The sequence below is a fragment of the Trachurus japonicus genome, chromosome 8 (genome assembly GCF_045865225.1).
Source record: "Trachurus japonicus isolate A0001 chromosome 8, Traja_1.0".
In the NCBI taxonomy this organism is placed as follows: Eukaryota; Metazoa; Chordata; class Actinopteri; order Carangiformes; family Carangidae; genus Trachurus; species Trachurus japonicus.
In genome coordinates, this window is record NC_140914.1 from 30,490,654 (window position 1) to 30,511,840 (window position 21,187).

The 21,187-nt window shown below is 44.1% G+C and overlaps 2 protein-coding genes across 2 annotated transcripts in view; both read left to right on the top strand.

Annotated features, from left to right (window-relative positions):
• The window catches only part of smg1 (SMG1 nonsense mediated mRNA decay associated PI3K related kinase), a 65,748-nt gene extending 57,270 nt beyond the window's left edge, over positions 1-8,478 (top strand). The window contains exons 60-64 of the mRNA XM_085785157.1: positions 87-298; positions 394-494; positions 1,081-1,257; positions 3,610-3,716; positions 7,256-8,478. Of these exons, the coding sequence (XP_085641283.1) occupies positions 87-298; positions 394-494; positions 1,081-1,257; positions 3,610-3,716; positions 7,256-7,333 (675 nt within the window). The 3' untranslated portion in view covers positions 7,334-8,478. The remainder of the gene's footprint in view (positions 1-86; positions 299-393; positions 495-1,080; positions 1,258-3,609; positions 3,717-7,255) is intronic.
• A 2,946-nt stretch (positions 8,479-11,424) lies between these two features.
• Positions 11,425-20,858, top strand: hao1 (hydroxyacid oxidase (glycolate oxidase) 1). Its single transcript, XM_085785156.1, has 8 exons — positions 11,425-11,795; positions 14,115-14,266; positions 18,039-18,306; positions 18,414-18,586; positions 19,282-19,373; positions 19,592-19,750; positions 20,428-20,497; positions 20,632-20,858. Exons 1-8 carry the CDS (start codon positions 11,659-11,661, stop codon positions 20,697-20,699), a joined length of 1,119 nt encoding a protein of 372 aa, XP_085641282.1. The 5' UTR covers positions 11,425-11,658; the 3' UTR covers positions 20,700-20,858.
• The last annotated feature ends 329 nt before the right edge of the window (positions 20,859-21,187 follow it).

Here is a 21,187-nt window from a genome sequence, read left to right on the forward strand (position 1 = left end):
ACAGCAAAAAGTAGAGTGTTCCACAGGATCATTTTTGTCTCTAATCATGATAGTAATGTACATTGATCCCTGTGATCCTCCGTCAGGATGAGGAGGCAGCGCTGGCAGACGGGGAGGAGGTGGTGTATGACGGCAGCGTGCGTCACTTCCTGCTGGAGTACAAAGCGTGGCAGGACAACATCCAGCTGGTCCTGTTCACCGTGGTGCAGGCCAGCGGGCAGCCGCGCAACCAGGAGCAGCTGGAGCTGCTGGAGGAGATCCCTGCCACCCTGAAGGAGCTGCACTCCCAGAGCCAGAGGTGTGAAAGACGCACACACAATCACACAATCACACACACCTCATCGCCCCGTACAAATGCTGTATTTAATCGCGTTTGTGTGTGTGTTTATGTAGTGTGTATAACGGCCTGGTGGGCTTCGCCTCCCCGCTGGTGACAGACAGAGACACCGAGTGTGCCAGCCCAGTTTCTGCAGCACAGACGAGCTTCGCAGCAGGTAACACCCCCAACCCCTGTAGTGTCAACAGGTGACTGTAAACACTGCAGCTTCCTCTTCAGCTCAGCTCAGTCAAAGGTGAAGAGATTTGAAACATCATCAGAGCATGTTGAAGCACTGTAGGAGCAGTTTGACAAGTTAATACTCTTATAAAACCCAAAAAAGAGACTAAGAGGACTACATTGTGTAAAGCTTAAGGTTAGCTTAAGCTTAGGTCGTCACTCAGGCCTCAAACACAGAGCTTATGGTTCACATGACGCTGAGAGCCACCAAGAATAACCCACCACCACCACCCTTTTTTTCATATACTATAGGGGTTTATAGTAGTTTTAAATTCTTGCTGGTACTCCTACCAAAACCTTCTTCTCTCTCTCACTTCATGCATTTTAAAATAGCAAAGTTAAAACCCAAACAAATAAAAATATTTTAATATTTTACTGTTAAGTTATTTTTTTCTGCATTATTACTTTGACACAAAAAATAGACTGTAGTGTTTCTCTCTGTGCTCCTCATTGAGCTCCTGTGTTGGTCAGCGAAGCTGTTGTGTCACTGTTCTCTCACCACGTCTCCTGTGTTTCGCCTCCAGCTGTGAGATGCAGCGGGGTGAAGACCCAGCCAGACTCCATGTCCCAGAACGCACGCAAGGGTCTGCCACGGAACCTCGGGACCCCCAATGACACCCCCCCCAGCACCCTGCTGATGAACAGCAAAGGCCTCAACCCCAGCCCCAAGAGGGCCGTACGAGACCCCAAGACAGGACGAGGTAGGTGCTCCGACCCACAGACAGGAAGTGATGTCATCACTTGAAGCATCTCATTAGCTTAAAGAGCAACTAAACCCCTCAGTTTTGGATGACGTGCTCCAAGCTTGAAATTCAAAAAATGCCTTGTTGTGCAGTCCTTAATAAATGAATTGAAATGAATTGATTGTAATAGCCGTGTTTCAACCCATAGAGGGCAGTCACTCTTAACATTTTTACTACAAAATACACCAAATTGAAATATTTTTGACTAAAATGTCAAAAGTTGGACCAGAATCAATCGTCAACACTACTTCATACCCAAATATATTTGTTTTCAGCAGAAAAAAGTGGTTTAGGAGTTTAGTTGCTCTTTAAAGTGATGTTTTTTTGCTCACAGCACTGACTGACTAGTCTCGCCTGCCAGACCCTCCTACAGAAAAGAAGGAGAGTCTGGCTGCTCCGCCTAGGATTCTGCGATCAGAGAAAAAAACGCTCCGGCCGTTTGGAATTCTTTCAACCAGTCACAATCGTTGTGGTCGGCGCCGTAGCAACGCGCTTGCAAAATATTGCCAGTTGGAAACTGGATTTCGGTCCGCGGTGTAACGACGGTCGGCAACCGTTGACGGATATTTATTATTTTGTTCGGTTTAAGGGCAGTTGGCAACCACTGACAGATATGTATTCTTCTGTTCGGTTCATGACACGGATCCATGGTTCGGTTCCTGTTGTTGTTTGTTGATGTTTCCCTTTACCGGGCGGACTGTGAAGGCTGCAGCACGGAGGCGGGACTTCCGCCGGGTGGCTCGTTCCGACCAATCAGAGGCTAATTGCAGCAACGCACTTCCGTCAGGCCAGACTACTGACTGACTGACTGACTGACTGATAATGATGATGATGCTGTGTAGGGCTGGGTATCGGTACTCGATACTTTTCAGGTACCGACCAAAACAACCCAGTACCAAGTAGTATCGAAACTGCGCCTGTCAATCGATACCTGCAATCGATACTTTGTGTACCCAGATCAGGGAAAAAAATGACTGTTTCTATGGTTTTGCTCGCAGCCAATCGCTGCAAGTGTTCTTCAATTCAATGCGCGGTGTGATTGGTCCACCACCGCAACAACAACAGTTTGTACGGCGGTGAAGCGGGTCTCTCTCTCTCTCTCTCTTGTCAGTCTTTTAAAATGAGAAGCGGCACCTGAACCCACCGCCGCCCACACACACTTTCTCTCTCTCTTTTTTCCCCTCTCTCTCCCCGCTCGTAGCGAAGTGGCGCTACCGCTAATCGATCGTTTTAAATCACCGACTGAACAGCTGCCGGTCATTTAAAAATGAAATCGCGGACAGTGAGACTCACGTTACTGCTTCTGATCACAGCGGTACCGTCAATGAAGCCCTCGTTACGTAATGAGCCCTCATCTAAACGAGGAAGTCTCCTCTCCCGGTGTAAACTATTACATCAATATTTTCCGGCCGCTTCTAATCAGAATCCGCACCTTGCAGAGTTTGCACTGCTCCTCAGTTTCATTTGTTTTTTATTTGACAGAGTTTCACACAGAACTTTCTGGTGGAGTCTTTCCATGTTTCTCTTTCTGCATCAGTGAAAAGGAGACATTTACATTTTTTCAGACAAGATGATTTTCTCATAAACTAATTGATTGATTATTCATTGCCCATCCCTAGTAAAAAAAATCTTTTGAATGGGGAGTGGTGACATTCATGTAACCGATTGCTTTCTTTTCACATGATTAGTATCTAATGAAGTTGAAAAAAAGTATCGAATGAAGTACTCAATTGGTATCGGTATCGTGTTAAACCAGCACTAAGTAACTTTTCAACCTTCATAAAATATTTTCATAACTTTTGTGATGGTACATCGACTTACAACAAGTTGAATGACACCTCTGTCATGGCCTGAGGGGGTCTGTATCTCTTTCTCTGGCACTAAGCAGCTTTGAGGAGCATGGTAGGAACCCTGCTCTCACCTAAGTTTCACTTTCACTTTTGCGAGTCACAACAAGGAGGGAACAGGCAAAACGGCACTTTAGCAATGGATTATGTTTGTGTTTTCACTTTGAAATGATCCACTGGAAACAGAAACTTAGTTTTGATGTCTTCTGTTAATTTTAATGCAGGATATTTACAGGGCTTAACGCTAGTGTTCATGGGAAATGGAGTCTTCCTTCAGGCAAAACACTACCGCTTTGGTCCACAGACGCCGCCAAACTCAACCAAAACTGAAAGTTCTTTAGTACTGCTTTAAGGGTACTGGTATCGCTACTGGTATCGAAAATTTTTAAACGATACCCAGCCCTAATGCTGTGTCAGTACTGTGCTCTGAACCTGCTGCTCTGTGTGTGTGTGTGTGCTGCAGCCGTCCAGGAGAGGAACTCGTACGCGGTCAGTGTGTGGAAGAGAGTGAAAGCCAAGCTGGAGGGCAGAGACATCGACCCCAACAGGAGGATGAGCGCCACAGAGCAGGTGACACACACACACACACACGCTGTGAATACTCATCACCTCAATCAGAGCAACAGTGTCCATCAGTCCTGTGTTTACATTCCTGCTACATTGATAATGACCTGGGGCCTGTACTGCGAAGGAGGCTCAACATACCTAGGCTTAGTGCTCAAGATGCAGCTCAACAAACCCTCAAGTCCGCCATCAGAACTAAATGGTACTGTGACGGTGGTTATCAACTTATGGCGCATTTCCACTAGCGCGCTTCGGCTCGGCACGGCACGGCTCGGCGCGCTATTTGCGTGTTTCCACTAGCACGCAGTACCTGCAACCAGGTACACTTCACCTCAGCCCTGGTTCCAAGCGAGCCGAAGCGTTACTAAAACGTGACGTCAGCCGACTGCCTTCCACTGATTGGCCGATGAGTGTCGTCACTGGAAGCGACGACCGACAACAGAAATGTTCCTGCTGAAGCCTGTTATTACCAGAGAATTTCTAATATTGGGACTGGCTCTGTTATTACGTGACTTTATTAAGTTTTAATATTTTTTCATGCGATAAAGTAACTGTTTAGATCCCCATGTGCGGTTAGTTTATCCAAACGACGGCTGTTTAGAAGTTTGCCCCGATGTTTTTCGGAGAAGTGAAGCTCCAGGTCCGAGCAGCGACCGCGACATCACAGAGGCAGCAGCCCGGCTCCTGACGTGCTCCGCCGGCCAGCCTACGGTCGTCACCCCGAGGAGAAAACGACCGCTAATTAACTTACCCGATGGCTTTTAGAGGTTAACACCGGCTGGTTAAACTCTTAAATGTTGGTCTCATTGGTGAAATCTAACAATTGTGGCTGTAGCAGCAGTTTGTTTGTGGTTAGAAAGAAGAGCAGCACTGCCTTGGGGTCTGAACGCACAGAAAACACCACATTTACATCAATAAATAAATGTTTTACAATGAACCAGGCCGATCTCAGAGCTGGCAAGACTCTCCGGTAAGGCATATTGAACGGTTAAATGCCGTTAACGGGACGAGAGCAGTCAAAACGGGGGTTTAAAGCTAGCTACAGCGAGGGTAGGTTCACTTCCTGTTTACAAAGTAAAAGCACAATTTCTATCGTAATGGCTTTCCTTATGATAAAAGGCAACGGGTATTTTATTTTGTGAAAATAACCGGAAGTGCGTTGCTCACTACGGCTAGCTTTAGTAACGCCGACTTCGTTGAAACAAAATTGTAAACAGCTGGTATTTTGTCAGATTTTCAACACGATGGGGATCTAAACGACTACTTTCTCGCCTGAAAATGATTCAAATGTTGCTAAAGTTATATATTTACAGAGTTTAGAGCGTTGCTCGGCGCTGTGTAAATGACGTCACGGCGGCACTAGTGATACTCAGTTGTAATGGAAACACAACCAAACCGAGCCGAGCCGTGCCGAGCCGAGCCGTATCGAGCCGAGCCGTGCTAGTGGAAATGCGCCATTAATTAGTCAAGTCCGGTTCTCAGCTTTGTGCTCTGCGCGCGTTCACATAAAAGGGGGCGTTTGACGTCATATTATTCTACTTCCGCACGAAATTGATCCACAACGGGCTGATTTCAGCCAAGACGAGTGCAATTGTTTTAATGGAGAGAGTATGAGCGATATTAAGAAAAGCACGATCACAGCCTGAAGCAACAGTGTTGCTGCAAATATGACAGGAGAGGAGGCTGCTTTTAATTTTTCTGACAGCTCTTGCGCTACTTTTAAATATGAAGTTTTATCCATATAAACTAGAGCAACATCAACTGTCATTTTAAATTGTGTTTTATATTGTTATATTTCACTGATCGCAATTATAACGCGAGTGTGTGTTTTATTGGAAGCGAGGCTGGATAGGTTACAGTGAGGTTTTTTTTTTAGGTGCTGTAGCTACAAGCAAATCTCATAAACAAAGACCTTTTTAAATGTGAAAACAGCGGAGACTTACTCAAGATTTGCGTTTGGGCAACACTGAAATATAACAGGCAACACAAAGGAATTAATTTATTCACGGCCACATTAAGTGAAATTATTAACTTTACCGATTATCCATCTGATTATCTGTCCTGCTGCGAGCGAACAACTTCTATCAGTGGTGACTGACTGTATATAAAAGTAAAATATAGGCTATAGTCTAATATATAATGAGCTCCTGACGCTCAGCTCAACGGGTGAGGAGGCGGAGACTCAGCGGAGACGCTCAGAGAGATTGTCAACAGCAGCGATCAGCTGATCTCTCCCTCCGTACAAACGCTCCGTTCTGATCCAGCTCCACTGGACTTTCAAAGTAAAGGTGCCGCCAGCTGTAAATTAGTTAAAATAGTGAAACAGCGGCGCTTTTATAGCCGGTTTTATGATTAAACTCAGGTTATGAGCTAAGCATAAGTTACCATGGTGATCTAGCCTCGTTAAAAGACAGCCACCTTCGCAGTACAGGAGAGGCTGGCTTTACATTCAACATACCTCGCTAACCCACTAAACTGGCTTCGCAGTACAGGCCTCTGGTTAATCCTCATTGGACACTACATTGTTTTATTTTGAAAACATTGGTGTAAAACTTGAAACTGACTGAATGTGAAGAAACAAGTTAACTTTGGAATTATTAAAACAAATGAATTTCATATGATAATTAGACAGTTAATTATGTAAATACATAATTAACTGTCTAATTGAATAAACTTGACCGTATAGTAAATAGAATTTAATTAGCTGTGAAACCAGACATTCGCCTATTCAGCTTTTCTCAAGTTTGAAGTTGAACTGACAATTGAATGCATTATCTTCACAGTGAATGCTTTTATATTTGTTCTTTCATATTTTGTAGTCTAATTATTTTTTATCTCCTCAACTCACTGCTCATCCTGAGAATATTTCATCTAATCATGTTCTAAACTAATCGCTGAACCAAAATGTTTAAACGTTGAAGCCTCCAGCAGCAGCACAGCGCCTCTTGCCACAAGCCCTCATACATCACAGATTAAAGGAATAGTTGAATATTTTTATTACTTTGGAATAATCCTTCTAGTTTTAGCAGTAGGTTTGTTACCTTTAATTGTCGGTGCAATCTGTTTTTAGAATGGCTTAGCAGAGCCGTGAGCTGCTCAGAGCTACACTACGGATGCTCATGGGATTTCTTGGTTTCCTTCATCAGACTCATCAAATACACAATCCAATAACTCAAGTTGTGACCTGCACATTCACCACGCTATGAGATAATAACAGAACGTTACGAGACAGAGTTGTTTTAGAGGCAAATGCAGAGAGTGCTTGCCGAAAAACCAAGAAACTCCATGAGCCTCCGTAGCGTAGCTCTGAGCAGCTTGCGGCTCTGCTCTGCCCATCTAAAAACAGCTTGCACCGACAATTAAAGGTAACGAACCTACTGCTATGACTATAGGGATTATGGCAATAGGCCAATTTGCCAAAATGTTGAACTATCTTTTTAACAATCAGTCAATCAACAGTAACATCAGATGGTCCCAGTCCTATGGAGCAGCAGTGTGTTTCAGTGTGACTCTGGCTCTAAATGTTCCTTCCTGTGTGTGCGCAGGTGGATTTCGTCATCAAGGAGGCCACCAACATGGACAACCTGGCCCAGCTGTATGAGGGCTGGACTGCCTGGGTGTGAACGCTATGCTGCTTCATGTCTTTGGTCCAGCGAAGGCTTGGAGATTCACCAGCGTCCAGCGGGTCTGGGGTGTCGGAACAGCAGCACCGGGCCACACTGGGGGGAGGAAATGGGAAGCGGATGCTTCGTCCGCCCTCCCAAACTCCCGGGCACCCAAACTGGGGCAGCGACCTCGTAGCACCGCTGCAACCACACTCCCCCAACCATCGGCGATCAGGCCAACACAACGCTTAGTGGGCCTGCGGCCCCGCCTTCCTTTCTGGGGTTTGACCCAGTAAAGCGGCGCCGAATTGGGGGAGGGGGGAAGGAGGGCAAAGGCCTTCTCACCCTCGACTTGGAGATACCTTCCCCCCTCACCTGCATAGCTCACTATCAAGTTGTACCTATAAACATCACTGCATCCTGTTGAGCCAATCCAACTTGTCCTGAGGGCAGGATGGAGCAGGAAGTGAGCGGCTTCCTCTGAAGCACACAGCTGCCAGCTGTGGGTGGGACTTCACCGGGGCAACAGCTCAGGTGGACGGGGCGTTTACAGCCACACTCGTTTTTCTCTAATCTTTTCCTTGACGGCTTTGATTCCGATTGGCCAGCGGGTGACAGTGACGGAGTGGGGGGGCGGGAGCGATGGGAATGTAGGTCGGATGGCGTTCCGGAGGAGAAACGAACACCCAGCTGAACCCTGAAATGAGAAGAAAATCAAAGTCGAATCAATAATCAAACTGTTCTGTGATTGATAAACAGTCTGTGAGTGTTGTCAGACGTCCAATAAAAGGTTGTTGAGTCGTTTCTGGAGGCTCTTTGTGGATCAGACTGAGACGTCCTGTCACGTGGACTGGTTTTGGACAGAGGGACACTTCAGACGAGGGGCGTCCTCGGTCTGACTCTTTCTTCAGTGTGCATCTTTAAGTCTTGTGCTTTGTGACGATCTTCTGTAGAGTAGATTTCTCTTTTTTCACCTGCCTGTCACAAGCTGTCGCTGACCTCATGTACTCACCCCCCCTCCCTGACGCTTGCATTTTATTAACCTTGACTTTCTAGTTTTACCTTTTTAGTGGGAGAAATTATGTTTTTGGTGATGGTGCAAAATGTTAATTCTTAAAGCTTTTATTGGATTTTGTTAAATGACAAATAAACATGGAACTGAGGAGAGTCGACTTTTATTTAGCGATCACTAACTGTTCTCTGGTGAGTTTTAGACGTCAGCATTTCCATAACTACATTTTTTTTCTTTTTTTTATCCATGATAACAAGCCCAGAGTCAGAACATATGTTGCAAATTGCAAAGAAAATAATAAATTACACAATATATTATTCAATTATTTATGTACAACAAAATAGAATTAAGAGAGAGAGTAAGAGAAAAACAAAATTATTAAATTGGGGGGGGGGGGGCTATGGGCAAAATCACCAGCATTCCTTCTAAAATGCAGATCTAAGTACACTAATCTTATGATTCCTGCAGGTTGGGCTGAACCAGGGTCAGATCAGGAGCCCCAGTTTGTGACAGTAGTAAAGTTGTCTAAGTCAGAAAAGGCATCCAAAACGTATTAAAATAAGCCGTGTTTCCACTGCAGGAGTTCCTGGTAAAGGGAGGGGGTAGGAACTTCTACAGGAACCGTCCTCTCACTCGGCCCTCTCAGTGGCCGTGTTTCCACTGCAGAGTCGGACCCCGCGGTGACGTCATAAGTTTCGATCGCCGCTTAATCGCTCTGCGACAGTTTCGACCGTGACGTCACCCAGGCAGGTCACAAGCAAAAATCATAACAACAACGGAGAAGGATGGAAGGAGCTGAGGTGGTAGGCGCGTTTCTGGTTTGTGTGTTTGTGCGCATGGCGGTTGATTGTAATCCTGCTTTGAGTTTTTTTTTTTTTTTTTTTTTAACTTTTCACGGCATTGTTTTGTGGCGTGATGGATCCCCAGTGTGTCGAGGTGCGCTGATATTTGAATTTCGCCGCAATGACTCAAACCCCCTCTGAATCTCCTCGGTGCCTTAGACTGCAATCAATGTCTGCACCTCACCGTCGGTCCATTTGTGTACATCTTCCTGCTGTTTTCTTGTTGTTTACAGCGGTGTCTGCTAGGCTAATGCTCCCCTTCTGCTCCCCCTTTTAAAAATGCCGGTTGTTTTGGTGCTGTCTGGTAGCGTCAGAGCTGCTCTAGCTTTAGCCAATCAGCGCCGGGTTAACCTCGAGCCCCACCCAGGAGCTTTTCAGGGCCGAACGGAGTACCTACCCTGGAGTAGGTACTCCGTTGGCCCCTGTAAAAGTTCCTGTAAATGGCCCTGTGGGGGAGGTTCCTGCAGTGGAAACACGCACCTACGGGGCTGGCCCCGTAAAATTACCCCGAAGTTCCTGCAGTGGAAACACGGCTATAGTCCTTCTAATCTCTCAGAGTGAATTTGATCTTCTCCAACTTTAGATGAAACATAATGTCGCTGATCCATCTGACATGAGCTGGAGGTTTTGAGCTCTTCCAGTTATTTGGTGTGGGGCCAGTAGAGTAGTAAAGTCTACTACATTATACATGTTTGAAGGAGACATATTATGCCCCCTTTCCACAAATTAAAATAGTTCCCAGGTGTCTTAAAGACATGTCTGTGACATGCTTTGGTCAAAATACCCCAAGAATTAAAGCAGAAGTAAGCGATTTTTTTGTGTTAATATAAGTCTTAAATAGTTCTATCTTCCGACAGCAATCACTTTTATAGAGTGTTTGGTCCGAAACACGGGTCTGTCAGTCGCTCTGCTCTGCTGTAAGCCGAGGAGAAAACTTTCCTTGTATCCTACAACCTTTATCCAATGAGGAGAGAGAACGGCATAAAGGGGCGGCCCCCTCTGTGTGTGCAGCCAAGGGGGCAGTTGCATAGACTGAGGATGATGCGCGTGCATGTGGTGACGTAGGGACGAGGACGGGGACTGCTAACTCCATCCGCTGACAGGAAGTTAGCCAAAACGACAGGATCGCTTACTACTGATTTAAACATCACAGCTCTTTTCATCCTCTCAAAACAGCCCTGTTCAGAACGGCTGGTTTCACTGCCTGCCCCTTTAAATGCAAATAAACCACTGCTTGCCCAGCCCCTTCTACTGGTACCAGGTAGTGGTGGGGTTATGCAAATATGAATCCTAGTTACATCACTGAAAGACAACTGAGGGAACAGCTTGTAAAACCACATGGATTTCAACCTAGGGAGCCTGAACATTACAGATTTTTGTGTCAGTTATCACATTTTGGCGGCTGCAAGGCAAGACAAACACCCAGATACTATGTTAAAGGGACAATGAGGCGTTTTGGAAAGCGAAGTGTTTTCACACTACATTTCCCATGAGCCTCTGCGCGCACGCTGAAATGCTTGGCGGCTTGCAGCATTTCCACCACTAATAATAACAAAATAACGATAAAGACAATATATTTATCAAAAATGGATCCATAACAAGTGTGGGTAGCGTAGATTCATCCACATTAATATGAGACTTTTTTATAACCAAATACAAACTCCTCGTTGTCCCTTTAAAGCAGTGGTTCCCAACCTTTTTTGGCTCGTGACCCCATGTTGACATCACAAATTTCTGGCGACCCTGCAATCATGTGCAGTCACGTGATTGCGTCCGTCAATCAAGATGCGCTAGCTCAGATATTTTTATATGCTACATTTGTTTGAGATTGTGTGTAATGTTTTTATGACATTTTAGAAGACCCCATTTGAATTCCAGGCGACCCCAAGGCTGAAAAACACTGCTTTAAAGAGTCTTCAAAAAGTGATATTTCCATAATATGTCCCCTTTAATGTCCAGTCACAGTCTCCAGGTCTTACAACATTCAGAGGATGTGGAAATGCCAGAGAGACTTAAAAAAAGAAAAACTTTGAGAGACAAAAAGTTTAACCTGCCTTTAACTTAAAATGTAGAAAACTGATCCTGGCACATCAAGAACAACTGTTCCTTCAAGGCCTCCATACAAAAGTCATTAACAAAGAGTAGTGTCAGGACAAACGCTGACGCCAGACCTGCAGCCACAGGCAGGAGGATGAAGAGTAATCATCATCCTCCTACTCACTGGATCATTACACGAGGGGTCAAAGTTCACCTGTAGCCAGCACCTTGTCATGGTCTAAAACACACAGGTATAAAGGTCCATAATACCCACAATCCTCTGGGTTTGCTGTGGTCTAACACAGCGTTATCTTGTGTAAACTGAGCCGAGCTGACTCTGAAGTCCTGATTAAAACTCAGGCCTGCAGCGGCTTAATCATTACAGAGCTCTGAAGTGTGTATGACAGTGTGTGTGACAGTGAGAGTCAGAGTGTGGTGTGTGGTGGACCAACATGTCGGAGCAGCGAGTGTGTGTGTCGGACTTTGAGAAGGAGGCCAGGAGAGTTCTTCCCAAAGCTGTGTATGACTACTACCGCTCAGGAGCTGATGAGCAGCAGACACTGTCTGACAATGTGGCTGCCTTCAAAAGGTACAACACACACACACACACATGTAGGAGCCTGCAGAGTCCTGGGTTTCTTGGAACTCTGCAAGCTGCAACTCGGGGTTCTTGGTGGTTCGACGTTCAATGTTGGCAATGTCCAATGCAGTGATCGCTGGATCAAATCCCGACTGTGCCGATCTGGACTGCATGTCATTACCCCAGTCTTTCTCCCCACTTTCCAATCAGTGAAAGGTAAAAAACAAACAAAAAAAAGCCCCAAAACACACCAGCTCGTGTCAGAAGAGTCAAGAGGTGTCAGAGTCGTTCATTCATTCATTCATTTTCTATACCGCTTATCCTGCACTAGGGTCACGGGTGAGCTGGAGCCTATCTCAGCTGACTTTGGGCGAGAGTCAGAGTCAGAGTCGTATGTTTTCAAAACTTCACTCAAAGTAGTAGAGCCACTTATTTATAATAGAGCCATGCTGTATTTTCTTGGCGTACATAAATTCACACCGACCCTAGCTGTGATGGGAGATATGGGCTGGGAACCCAATGAGGTACGGTGGAGTCTACATATGGTGTGTTTATGGAACCGGATACTAGGATTAAATCGTAATAGGATTGCAAGAAAAATCTTTGAGTGGGACACTCTGACCAATGGGGCTTGGGATAGGGACATATGACATCTTGCTGAGAGCAAACAAAGAGAAAGTGGAGATTAACGTATTAAAAGAAATTATTTTTCAACAAAGTAAAGATAGATGGGCATTAGATATTTGGGGTAAACCAAAACTGCGTACTTAGTGTGAAATAAAACAGGTATTTGGCCCAGAAAACTATGTTTTGTATAATTTGTCTAAAAAGAAAAGATCCCTGTGTGCTCAAATGAGAGCTGGTATTCTTGGTCTTCATATCGAGACAGGCAGATATGTTGGCACAGCAGAAGACGATAGAATTTGTAACTTATGTGACATCCAAGAGGTGGAGAATGAAAGTCATTTTTGTGTTCTACTGTCCTTTTTATGACTCTGTAAGACAAAAATTGTTTAGTAAGGTAGATCCAAATAATGAATTTGTGTGGTTAGACGATGCTGAGAAGCTAAAACATTTTTTTCAGTTGAATATTTACATTTTCTTTATTTCTTGAAAAGGCTTGGGCAATGAGACAAAGAGCGATATATAGTTGAATACTGAAAGTAATCTTAAATTGTTTATTTATGTCACACCTGTGTGGCAGGTAACACCAACAGGAAGAACTGTCTAGTCTTTTTTTGTATTTGTCATTAAATGTGTCTTGTAATCTCATATGGGATGGGCCACAGTGGTGGCATGACACGAAAATAAAAAAAATTCATTCATTCATTAATATTTATCACAGAATTTAGTTCCAAAAAATCCAAACAGTCGGTGAGTTCACTGTTCTGCTCTGAGCTACTACAGCTGACCACAGATCAGCTGCTGCCTGAGATGAAACATCATGTCACATACAGTATGCTCAGTCACCAGCTGTCTGTGTTTGTATTATGGAGTGTTTATCACCGATGACTGAAGATTGTTGCACTCATCACTCAGCTGTTGAATGTGTGAACCTTGATGTGTATTATTAACCTTTTTTTTTCTTTTTTTTATTGTTAGTCAGCAGTCCTTGTGTCCACTTCTTCCTGTTGTTACTCTTGTGTTCATCAATCATTGCACGAGTAACTATGCAGATTCTCATGTAGGGACATGACTACAATGCCCACAATACTTTGGGTTTGTTCTTTCCTCCGTTAACAGGTTAATGATCGCAGCAGGAGGGGGATTTGGGTTAGAGCTGCACTGCATTTACAGTCACGTGTCATTTACATTTACATGTCATTTTGAAAGTGTCCTTAAAAATAAATGAATGAGTTGTTGCATCATAAAGAGGGAAATGCACGTCTCCTCAAACCTGTTAGGCATCTAACATCACCACACAGGGTCTGAAAACAGGTGCCGTTGCATACTGGTACTGGATCCCAGGTACCGAACATCGGTACCGTATCGATTCAAATGTGACGGGACTAGATAAGCTTTTGCTTCTCCCGCTTTCCCTTTCGGCCATATGTATTGTATTATTTGAACTAAGATGAAGTGTGATGATCATGATTTAATTGACATGCCCGAAATAAACAAACAAATAAATAAAGGTATCCATCCCTACCCAGCATCCCGTGCTACTAGCTCAACCAGACTCCTAGAGAATCTAGAATCCAGATGTAGAAGGAAGTTAGCTGATGACCTTCTGTTATTTCTATCGACCCATTGCCAGCTTTCCATTATAGCACAGAGACTACTGTATATGCAAAATGTCTCAGATTGTGTGTGTCTGTGTATGTGCAGGTGGTATCTTGCCCCCCGGGTGTTGAGGGACGTGTCCTCAGTAGATCTGTCTGTCTCTGTGCTGGGACAGAGACTCAGTATGCCTCTGTGTGTCGCAGCCACAGCCATGCAGAGGATGGCTCATCCTGATGGGGAGACTGCTACAGCTAGAGGTATACACACACACATACACACACTGTATCACTATATTGTACATGTGAATGAGTCTTGAGTCAGTTTACTTTGATTTCTTGCAGCCAATCAGAGCAGAGAAGGGTGATAGAACACAGAGCGATAGGAAAATGTAAACAGAGCTAAAGTTCAGCTGCTTGTGGTTCTGCTGGAGAGAATATACATCCAGGTTATCGATGTCGTCATGACAGCAGATTCATCAGCCACCAAATCATCTTAGTAATTAATGAAAATGTGTTCATATCAGTTTTTGGAAGTGGATGTGGTGAAGGAAACATGATTTACTGTCAGCAGTGTAAACCCACAGTTTACAAACGCTACAGTCCTCAACGCAGGCGTCCCCGGTTCGATTCCCGCATCGGGCAGACCTTTCCTGCATGTCATTCCCCCTCTCTCTGCCTCCCCCTTTCCTGTCTATATCACTATGTGCTGTCAAATAAAGGCAAAAACGCCCAAAAATATACTTATAAGAAGTTGCAGGCTGACCGAGGGTCACAAGGTGCAAACCAAAAAAAACCACAACAGAAAAGTAAAAAAGAGAAAAGTAAAATAGGAACTTAACACTATATACAATAGTTACACATAAGTGGAGGTTCTGACTCAAGGACTGAGTTCTGTAGAGAGTACCTGGGCCGAGGTTCAGGTCCCTTACCTGTAATGGAGGCTTAAAGGGATAGTTAAACATTTTAGCAAATTTGCCTATTGCCATAATAATAAGAATAGGTTCATTACCTTTAATGAATGGCGGGGCAGAGGCGTGGGCTCTGCACGGCGCACAGGACTTTTGCCTTTCCCTCATCAAACTCAAAATATACAATCCAACAACTTCAAAACGCTCTCGTGGACAGTTGTGACTGGCACATTCACCACGCTATGAGATAATAACAGAACGTTACGAGACAAGAGTTGTTTTCGAGGCAAATAGATAACCGGAACTACATCCCAAACACAGCTGCTCAGCAGAGTGACTTCAAAAGTGCAAGGCGCAAGTTCTGAGTATTTGCTTCATGTGTTGTAATGTTACATAATTATACGTTATTATTTCATAGCGTGGTGAATGTGCAGGTCACAATTTGTCCACCAGAGCGTTTTGGAGTTGTTGGATTTTGTATTTAGTTTGATGAAGGAAACGTGGAAATACCGTGCAGCTCACATCTCTGCCCTACCGATCTAAAAACAGCTTGCACTGACAATTAAAGGTAATGAACCTACTTCTAAGACTATAGGGATTGTGGCAATAGGAGAATTTGCTAAAATGTTAAACTATCCCTTTAATGAAGTGATGAGCAGCGCAGAGCATGAGACACACCACCACTAATGCTCAGGCTCCATTCAGCCTGTGTTTACTGCACATGTTTACAGACAGACTGTAAAACTGCTCTGAGACAACATGACTGTAAACCAGACTGGGCTTTAATTTCCTGTGTGAAGAGTCATAGAAGACACACATCAGAGGGGTGTTGTCCTCATGTTCTGACCACGCGTCCTCTGTGATGCTCAGTGATGTTGTGTGTTCAGTAGTGTTTCTTGATGTGACATGAACTTCTGTTGTTTAGTAGAAGTGAACTCAGGATGAACGACAAAAGTCACTTAGAAGAAGAAAATATAGATGAGCTTGGACCAGGGTTCCTACAAAATTTCAAAATTCCATACTGTACTTTTCAGACCCTAATTTCCAGACTTCACGGTAAAATATATTCAGATAATTCTGAATAAAAAAAATTCATATCATTTGTGACATTTGAGTAAAGTTCTTAAAATAGGCTGGAGGAGGATCAGAGCAGAGTATTGAGCCCAAAAAGGATGTATGTTATCTGGGACGCTCTCACACAAACATTTTAGCTGCGCTGCCAAGTGCCTTGAAAAACAAGATCGATCCATTTCTCTTTTTTTTCTAGATATTCTTAAAGTAGCACTATCGCAAATACAGCAGTAATAGCAACACAAAAAAACTGAAATATGCAAGCGGGACTGCAAATGGAAATTAGCTTTAGAGCTAAATCTGGCATATTTACATATTGTATTTTCATGAATATGCAGAATCCCGTTACAAATAAACAAATAAATGAAATGGAAAAAATGAATACATAGGTCCAGGGGAGCCATAACTATCTGTACACAAAATATAGCCAACGGTGTAGTGCCTGTGGAGCAAATGCAGAATTCCTTTTTGTTATGAGACAAGCCGGCCCGGCGCTCAGCCCCACCTCCTGAACGGAACGCTAGGATGGTTATATCTGATACACTGCACCACCGGCCCCATCTAGTGGCTGAACAAAGTATTGGAATGTGGATAGTGCTACTTTTAATTTTATGTTTTAGAAAACAGAAAAGTGGTAACAGTCTTGAAAACATACATATATTTCCACTCAATAGTTTCAATTTTCCATACTTTTCCAGACCTGGAAATGTATAAAATCAAACTCCATACTTTTCCATGCTTTTCATACTTGCATAGGACCCTTTTGATCATCATGCTAGCATCATACTGTGTGTCATTTCATTTCCTGCTTGTTTCCATGTTAAAGGTGTCAACTAGGTTATTAGAGCCACATTGCATATTTTGTTTGATTATTATTATCATTAATATTATTGAACAGGAGCACAACTGTTTAAGTTCATGATTTAATTTGACTGTTTGATTATTCATTGTGATTATTGTGATGATGAGCCACCTCCCAGGAAATGAGGACACAACAGGGGAGAGTGGGACAGGTGTCTCGGATGAGACAGGGGAGAGCCACAATGTTTTCAGACCGCTCTCATTTTTCATTTTACTTTTCTTTTAGTAATCGTGACTCTTGGGTCAAATGGACCCAATCTGTTCCCTTCCTCCATCCTTCCTTCTTTCCACAATCCTTATTCCCTTCCTTCCTTCCTTCCTTCCTTCCTTCCTTCCTTCCTTCCTTCCTTCCTTCCTTCCTTCCTTCCTTCCTTCCTTCCTTCCTTCCTCCCCTTCATCCTTCCTTCCTCTTTTGATCCAATTGACCTGATCTGTTCCCTCCCTCCATCTTTCTTTCCTTCCTTTTCCCCTTCTTCCTTCCTTCCTTCCTTCCTTCCTTCTCCTTCCTTGAACAAATCTGCTCCCTCCCTCCATCTTTCTTTCCTTCCTTTCCCCTTCCTTCTTTCCACAATCCTTATTCCCTTCCTTCCTTCCTTCCTTTCTCCCCTTCATCCTTCCTTCCTCTTTTGATCCAATTGACCTGATCTGTTCCCTCCCTCCATCTTTCTTTCCTTCCTTTTCCCCTTCTTCATTCCTTCCTTCTCCTTCCTTGAACAAATCTGCTCCCTCCCTCCATCTTTCTTTCCTTCCTTTTCCCCTTCCTTCTTTCCACAATCCTTATTCCCTTCCTTCATTCCTTCCTTCCTTCCCTTTTTCCTTACTTCTTCTTTTGATCTAATTGACCGATCTGCTCCCTCCCTTCTTTCCCTTCTTCCTTCCTTGAACGAATCTGTTCCCTCCCTCCATCTTTATTTTCTTCCTTTCCCCTTTCCTCTTTCTTCCTTCCTTCCCATCGTCCTTCCTTCCATCCTTCTTTCCCTTCGTTCTTCCTTCCTTCCTTGACCCAGGAGGACAACAGGAGGGTTAAGTTGTGTGTGGACACCGCAAAGCAGACATGAATAAAACTGTTTGTGATTCAAGAGATGTAGTGAATCCCTGGAAGCCGGTTTCCGGTTTATATGCCGCCACAAAGGTTGCAGTTCGACTCCACCACCCTCATCACTAACTCCTGCAACACTGTGTCTACCCAGCATGCCGTGCAGTGGGAACAGCGATGATGCTCAGCTCCTGGGCCACCTCCACCATAGAGGAAGTGATGTCAGCGATGACGTCGTCACCGGGCGGCGGCGTCCTGTGGCTGCAGCTCTACATCTACAAAGACCGAGAGCTCACGCTGTCGTTGGTGCGCCGCGCCGAGGAGGCGGGCTACAAGGCCATCTTTGTTACCGTGGATACGCCGTACCTGGGGAGAAGATGGGATGACATGCGCAACCGCTTTAAACTGCCCCAACACCTGAGGTGGGAACCAAACACAACAGGCTGATTTCCCCCAAAACAAGAATGGACACGAGTGTAACTTTTCACTGTGTGTGTGTGTGTGTGTGTGTGTGTGTGTGTGTGTCCAGTATGTCTAACTTCTCCACAGCCTCCTTGGCTTTCTCTGAGGGTAACTATGGCAACGACAGTGGTCTGGCTGTTTACGTAGCCAAAGCCATTGACCCCACCCTCTGCTGGGACGACATCAGCTGGCTGAAGAAACACACACATCTACCTGTCATTGTGAAGGGAGTACTGAATGGTACACACACACACACACACACACACACACACACCAGTGGTGGACAGTAACTGATTAAATTTACTTGAGTACTGTACTTAAGTACATATCCAGAGGATTTGTACTTTACTTGAGTATTAGATTTATTTGGTACTTATTACTCTTACTTGAATACATTTCCAAGACAAATATTTTTACTTTTACTCAAGTTAATTTCTAGGAAGGCTGAAAAGTACTCACTACTTTCAGATCTGCTCTTTTTTTTCTAAAATCCTATTGAACACAAGCTGTGTTTGTCAGAGAAGGAAACCCTAACCCCTAAAAGCAGCACATCAGTGCAGCTGCTTTCAAAGAGTTCATTCTCAGAAACAAGAGTTAAAAGCTCCTTAAATTCATTTATAGTAATTCATTGATGTGAAAAATAAGAAATTTACTCTTACTCTTATTTTTACTTAAAGTAAATTTAAAAGCATGTACTTTTGTACTCTTATTCGAGTAACATGTCGACTGAGCTACTTTTACTTGTAACTGAGTAAATTTTGACCAGTAGTATTTGTACTCTTACTCAAGTGCTGAGGTCGAGTACTCTGTCCATCTCTGACACACACACACACACACATGTGCCAGCCAAAATAGAGCAGAACCTTTTTCTCTTTTTGAAACATATTACACTGATATTATGCCCCTGACTGTGTGTGTGTGTGTGTGTGGGTCAGGTGAGGATGCTGTCCAGGCTGTGAACTATGGTGTCAATGGCATCCTGGTGTCCAATCACGGAGCTCGACAGCTGGATGGAGTTCCTGCCACGGTCTGTGTTGTGTATGGGTGTGTTAGTGTGTTAGTGTGTTAGGGGGTGTGTGTGTGTGTATGTGTTTTGATGCTTGCTTGGCAGCCACAGTAAACTGTGTGTGGTCCTAAGCGAGGCGGCCTCGGTACTTCTGAGACACAGAATATTACCAAACGACAATTAAATGTACTTCTGTGACAATATATAATGTGTGTGTGTGTGTGTTTGTGTGTGTGCAGCTGGACGTGTTGGAGGAGGTGGTGCAGGCGGTGCAGGGACGATGTGACGTCTACTTGGATGGAGGGGTGAGGCGGGGGACAGACGTCCTGAAGGCCCTCGCTCTGGGGGCCAAGGCTGTGTTCGTGGGTCGACCCGTGCTGTGGGGTCTGGCCTGTCAGGTGAGGAACAGCACCCAGAGGCCACGCCCCCACACCCAGAGGCCACGCCCCCACACCTATTTTCTTCCACAGTTTTTCTCGATTGCTAAGACACATTTCTTGAAAGCTGATCTCCTTTTCTCTAAACTGTGAACACAATTTTCTTTTCTTTTTTTTAAGTATATATTTTTTTGGCTTTTTTGCCTTCATTTGATAGCACAGTGAGATAGACAGGAAAGGGGGAGGCAGAGAGAGGGGGAATGACATGCAGGAAATGTCTGCCCGACGCGGGATTCGACTAGTCAATCAAAATTAAAAACACTACTGAGCAGTCACTAAACATTACATAGAAAAATAGAAAACACAATGTTCAGGACATGAAGCTGTAGAAATAAATGTTTATTGTTCACTGTAGGCTAAATGCATGTTGCAAAACAAAAAAACCTGTGCATTTAGCACGTGTACATAGTAAAAAAAGAAAGAAGAAAAGTACAAAAAACAGAAATCCTTTGCATTCACACGTAGCACTTCAAGGAACTTCCCAGGGTAAAATGAGATTTATATAGATTTTGTCATTCTTATGCATCACATAAAAACAAAATTGGGTTTTTTTTTTTAGAAAGAGAACAGCTCCCACAGAGAGCAGCACCTGATGGCGTCTGTCATTATCATCTAATGGTGTGTGTGTGTGTGTCCAGGGAGAACAAGGAGTTATTGAGCTCCTAGAACTTCTCAAAGAGGAGCTGCGACTGGCTATGGCACTGTCAGGTAACACACACACACACACACACACACACACAGAGAATAAAATGTCCACATGTCAGCCATTTCCTCAGACCAACCTTCTTGTGTGTGTGTGTGTGTGTGTGTGTGTGTGTGTGTGTGTGTGTGTGTGTGTGTAGGCTGTCGCTCTGTGTCAGAGGTCAACAGGTCTCTGGTCAGGAGAGCAAACTTCACCTCCAGGATGTGACAAAAGAATCAATAGTCAATACATTCTTGATGGATCAATGAATGTATGGTCTGTCAGCTGTAGGTGATGCTTCTTAATGTCCTGTGTGTCTTTAACTAAATTTCCTGGATTTAGTTTAGATCTTGTGTTTGTATTTTTGTTACTTTCTGTTTTATTGTTGTGTTTTTCCATTTTCATTTATCAGTTTATTTGTAACAGGACTCGTAGTGAATATGCCAGATTTACGTTTATGCCAGATTTATATAGCTCAAGAGCTCATTTCCATCAGCAGTCCCATGGTGTCTTTACTCCCTCGTCTTCCCCCATGTGTGATCACTCTGCCCTATTGTGCTTCACCTGTGTCTAATTGCCTCCCTTTTCCCCATGTTCTCTGATGGTCTTTGTTTGGTTGACAATTTTCCAGCTGTTGTTCTCCCTGAAAGTGGCCGTTCTCTTTTGTTTTCAACTACTACAATTTGATAGCTCTGCCAGTTATTCTCTCCTGTTTG

Bases quoted from the DNA above. Each gene is read 5' to 3' on its own strand.
- hao1 (XM_085785156.1), top strand. From the start codon at position 11,659: ATGTCGGAGCAGCGAGTGTGTGTGTCGGACTTTGAGAAGGAGGCCAGG. The intron at 14,267-18,038 runs GTATACACACAC...GTGTCTACCCAG, and splicing joins GGAGACTGCTACAGCTAGAG to CATGCCGTGCAGTGGGAACA. The intron at 18,587-19,281 runs GTACACACACAC...TGTGTGGGTCAG, and splicing joins TGTGAAGGGAGTACTGAATG to GTGAGGATGCTGTCCAGGCT.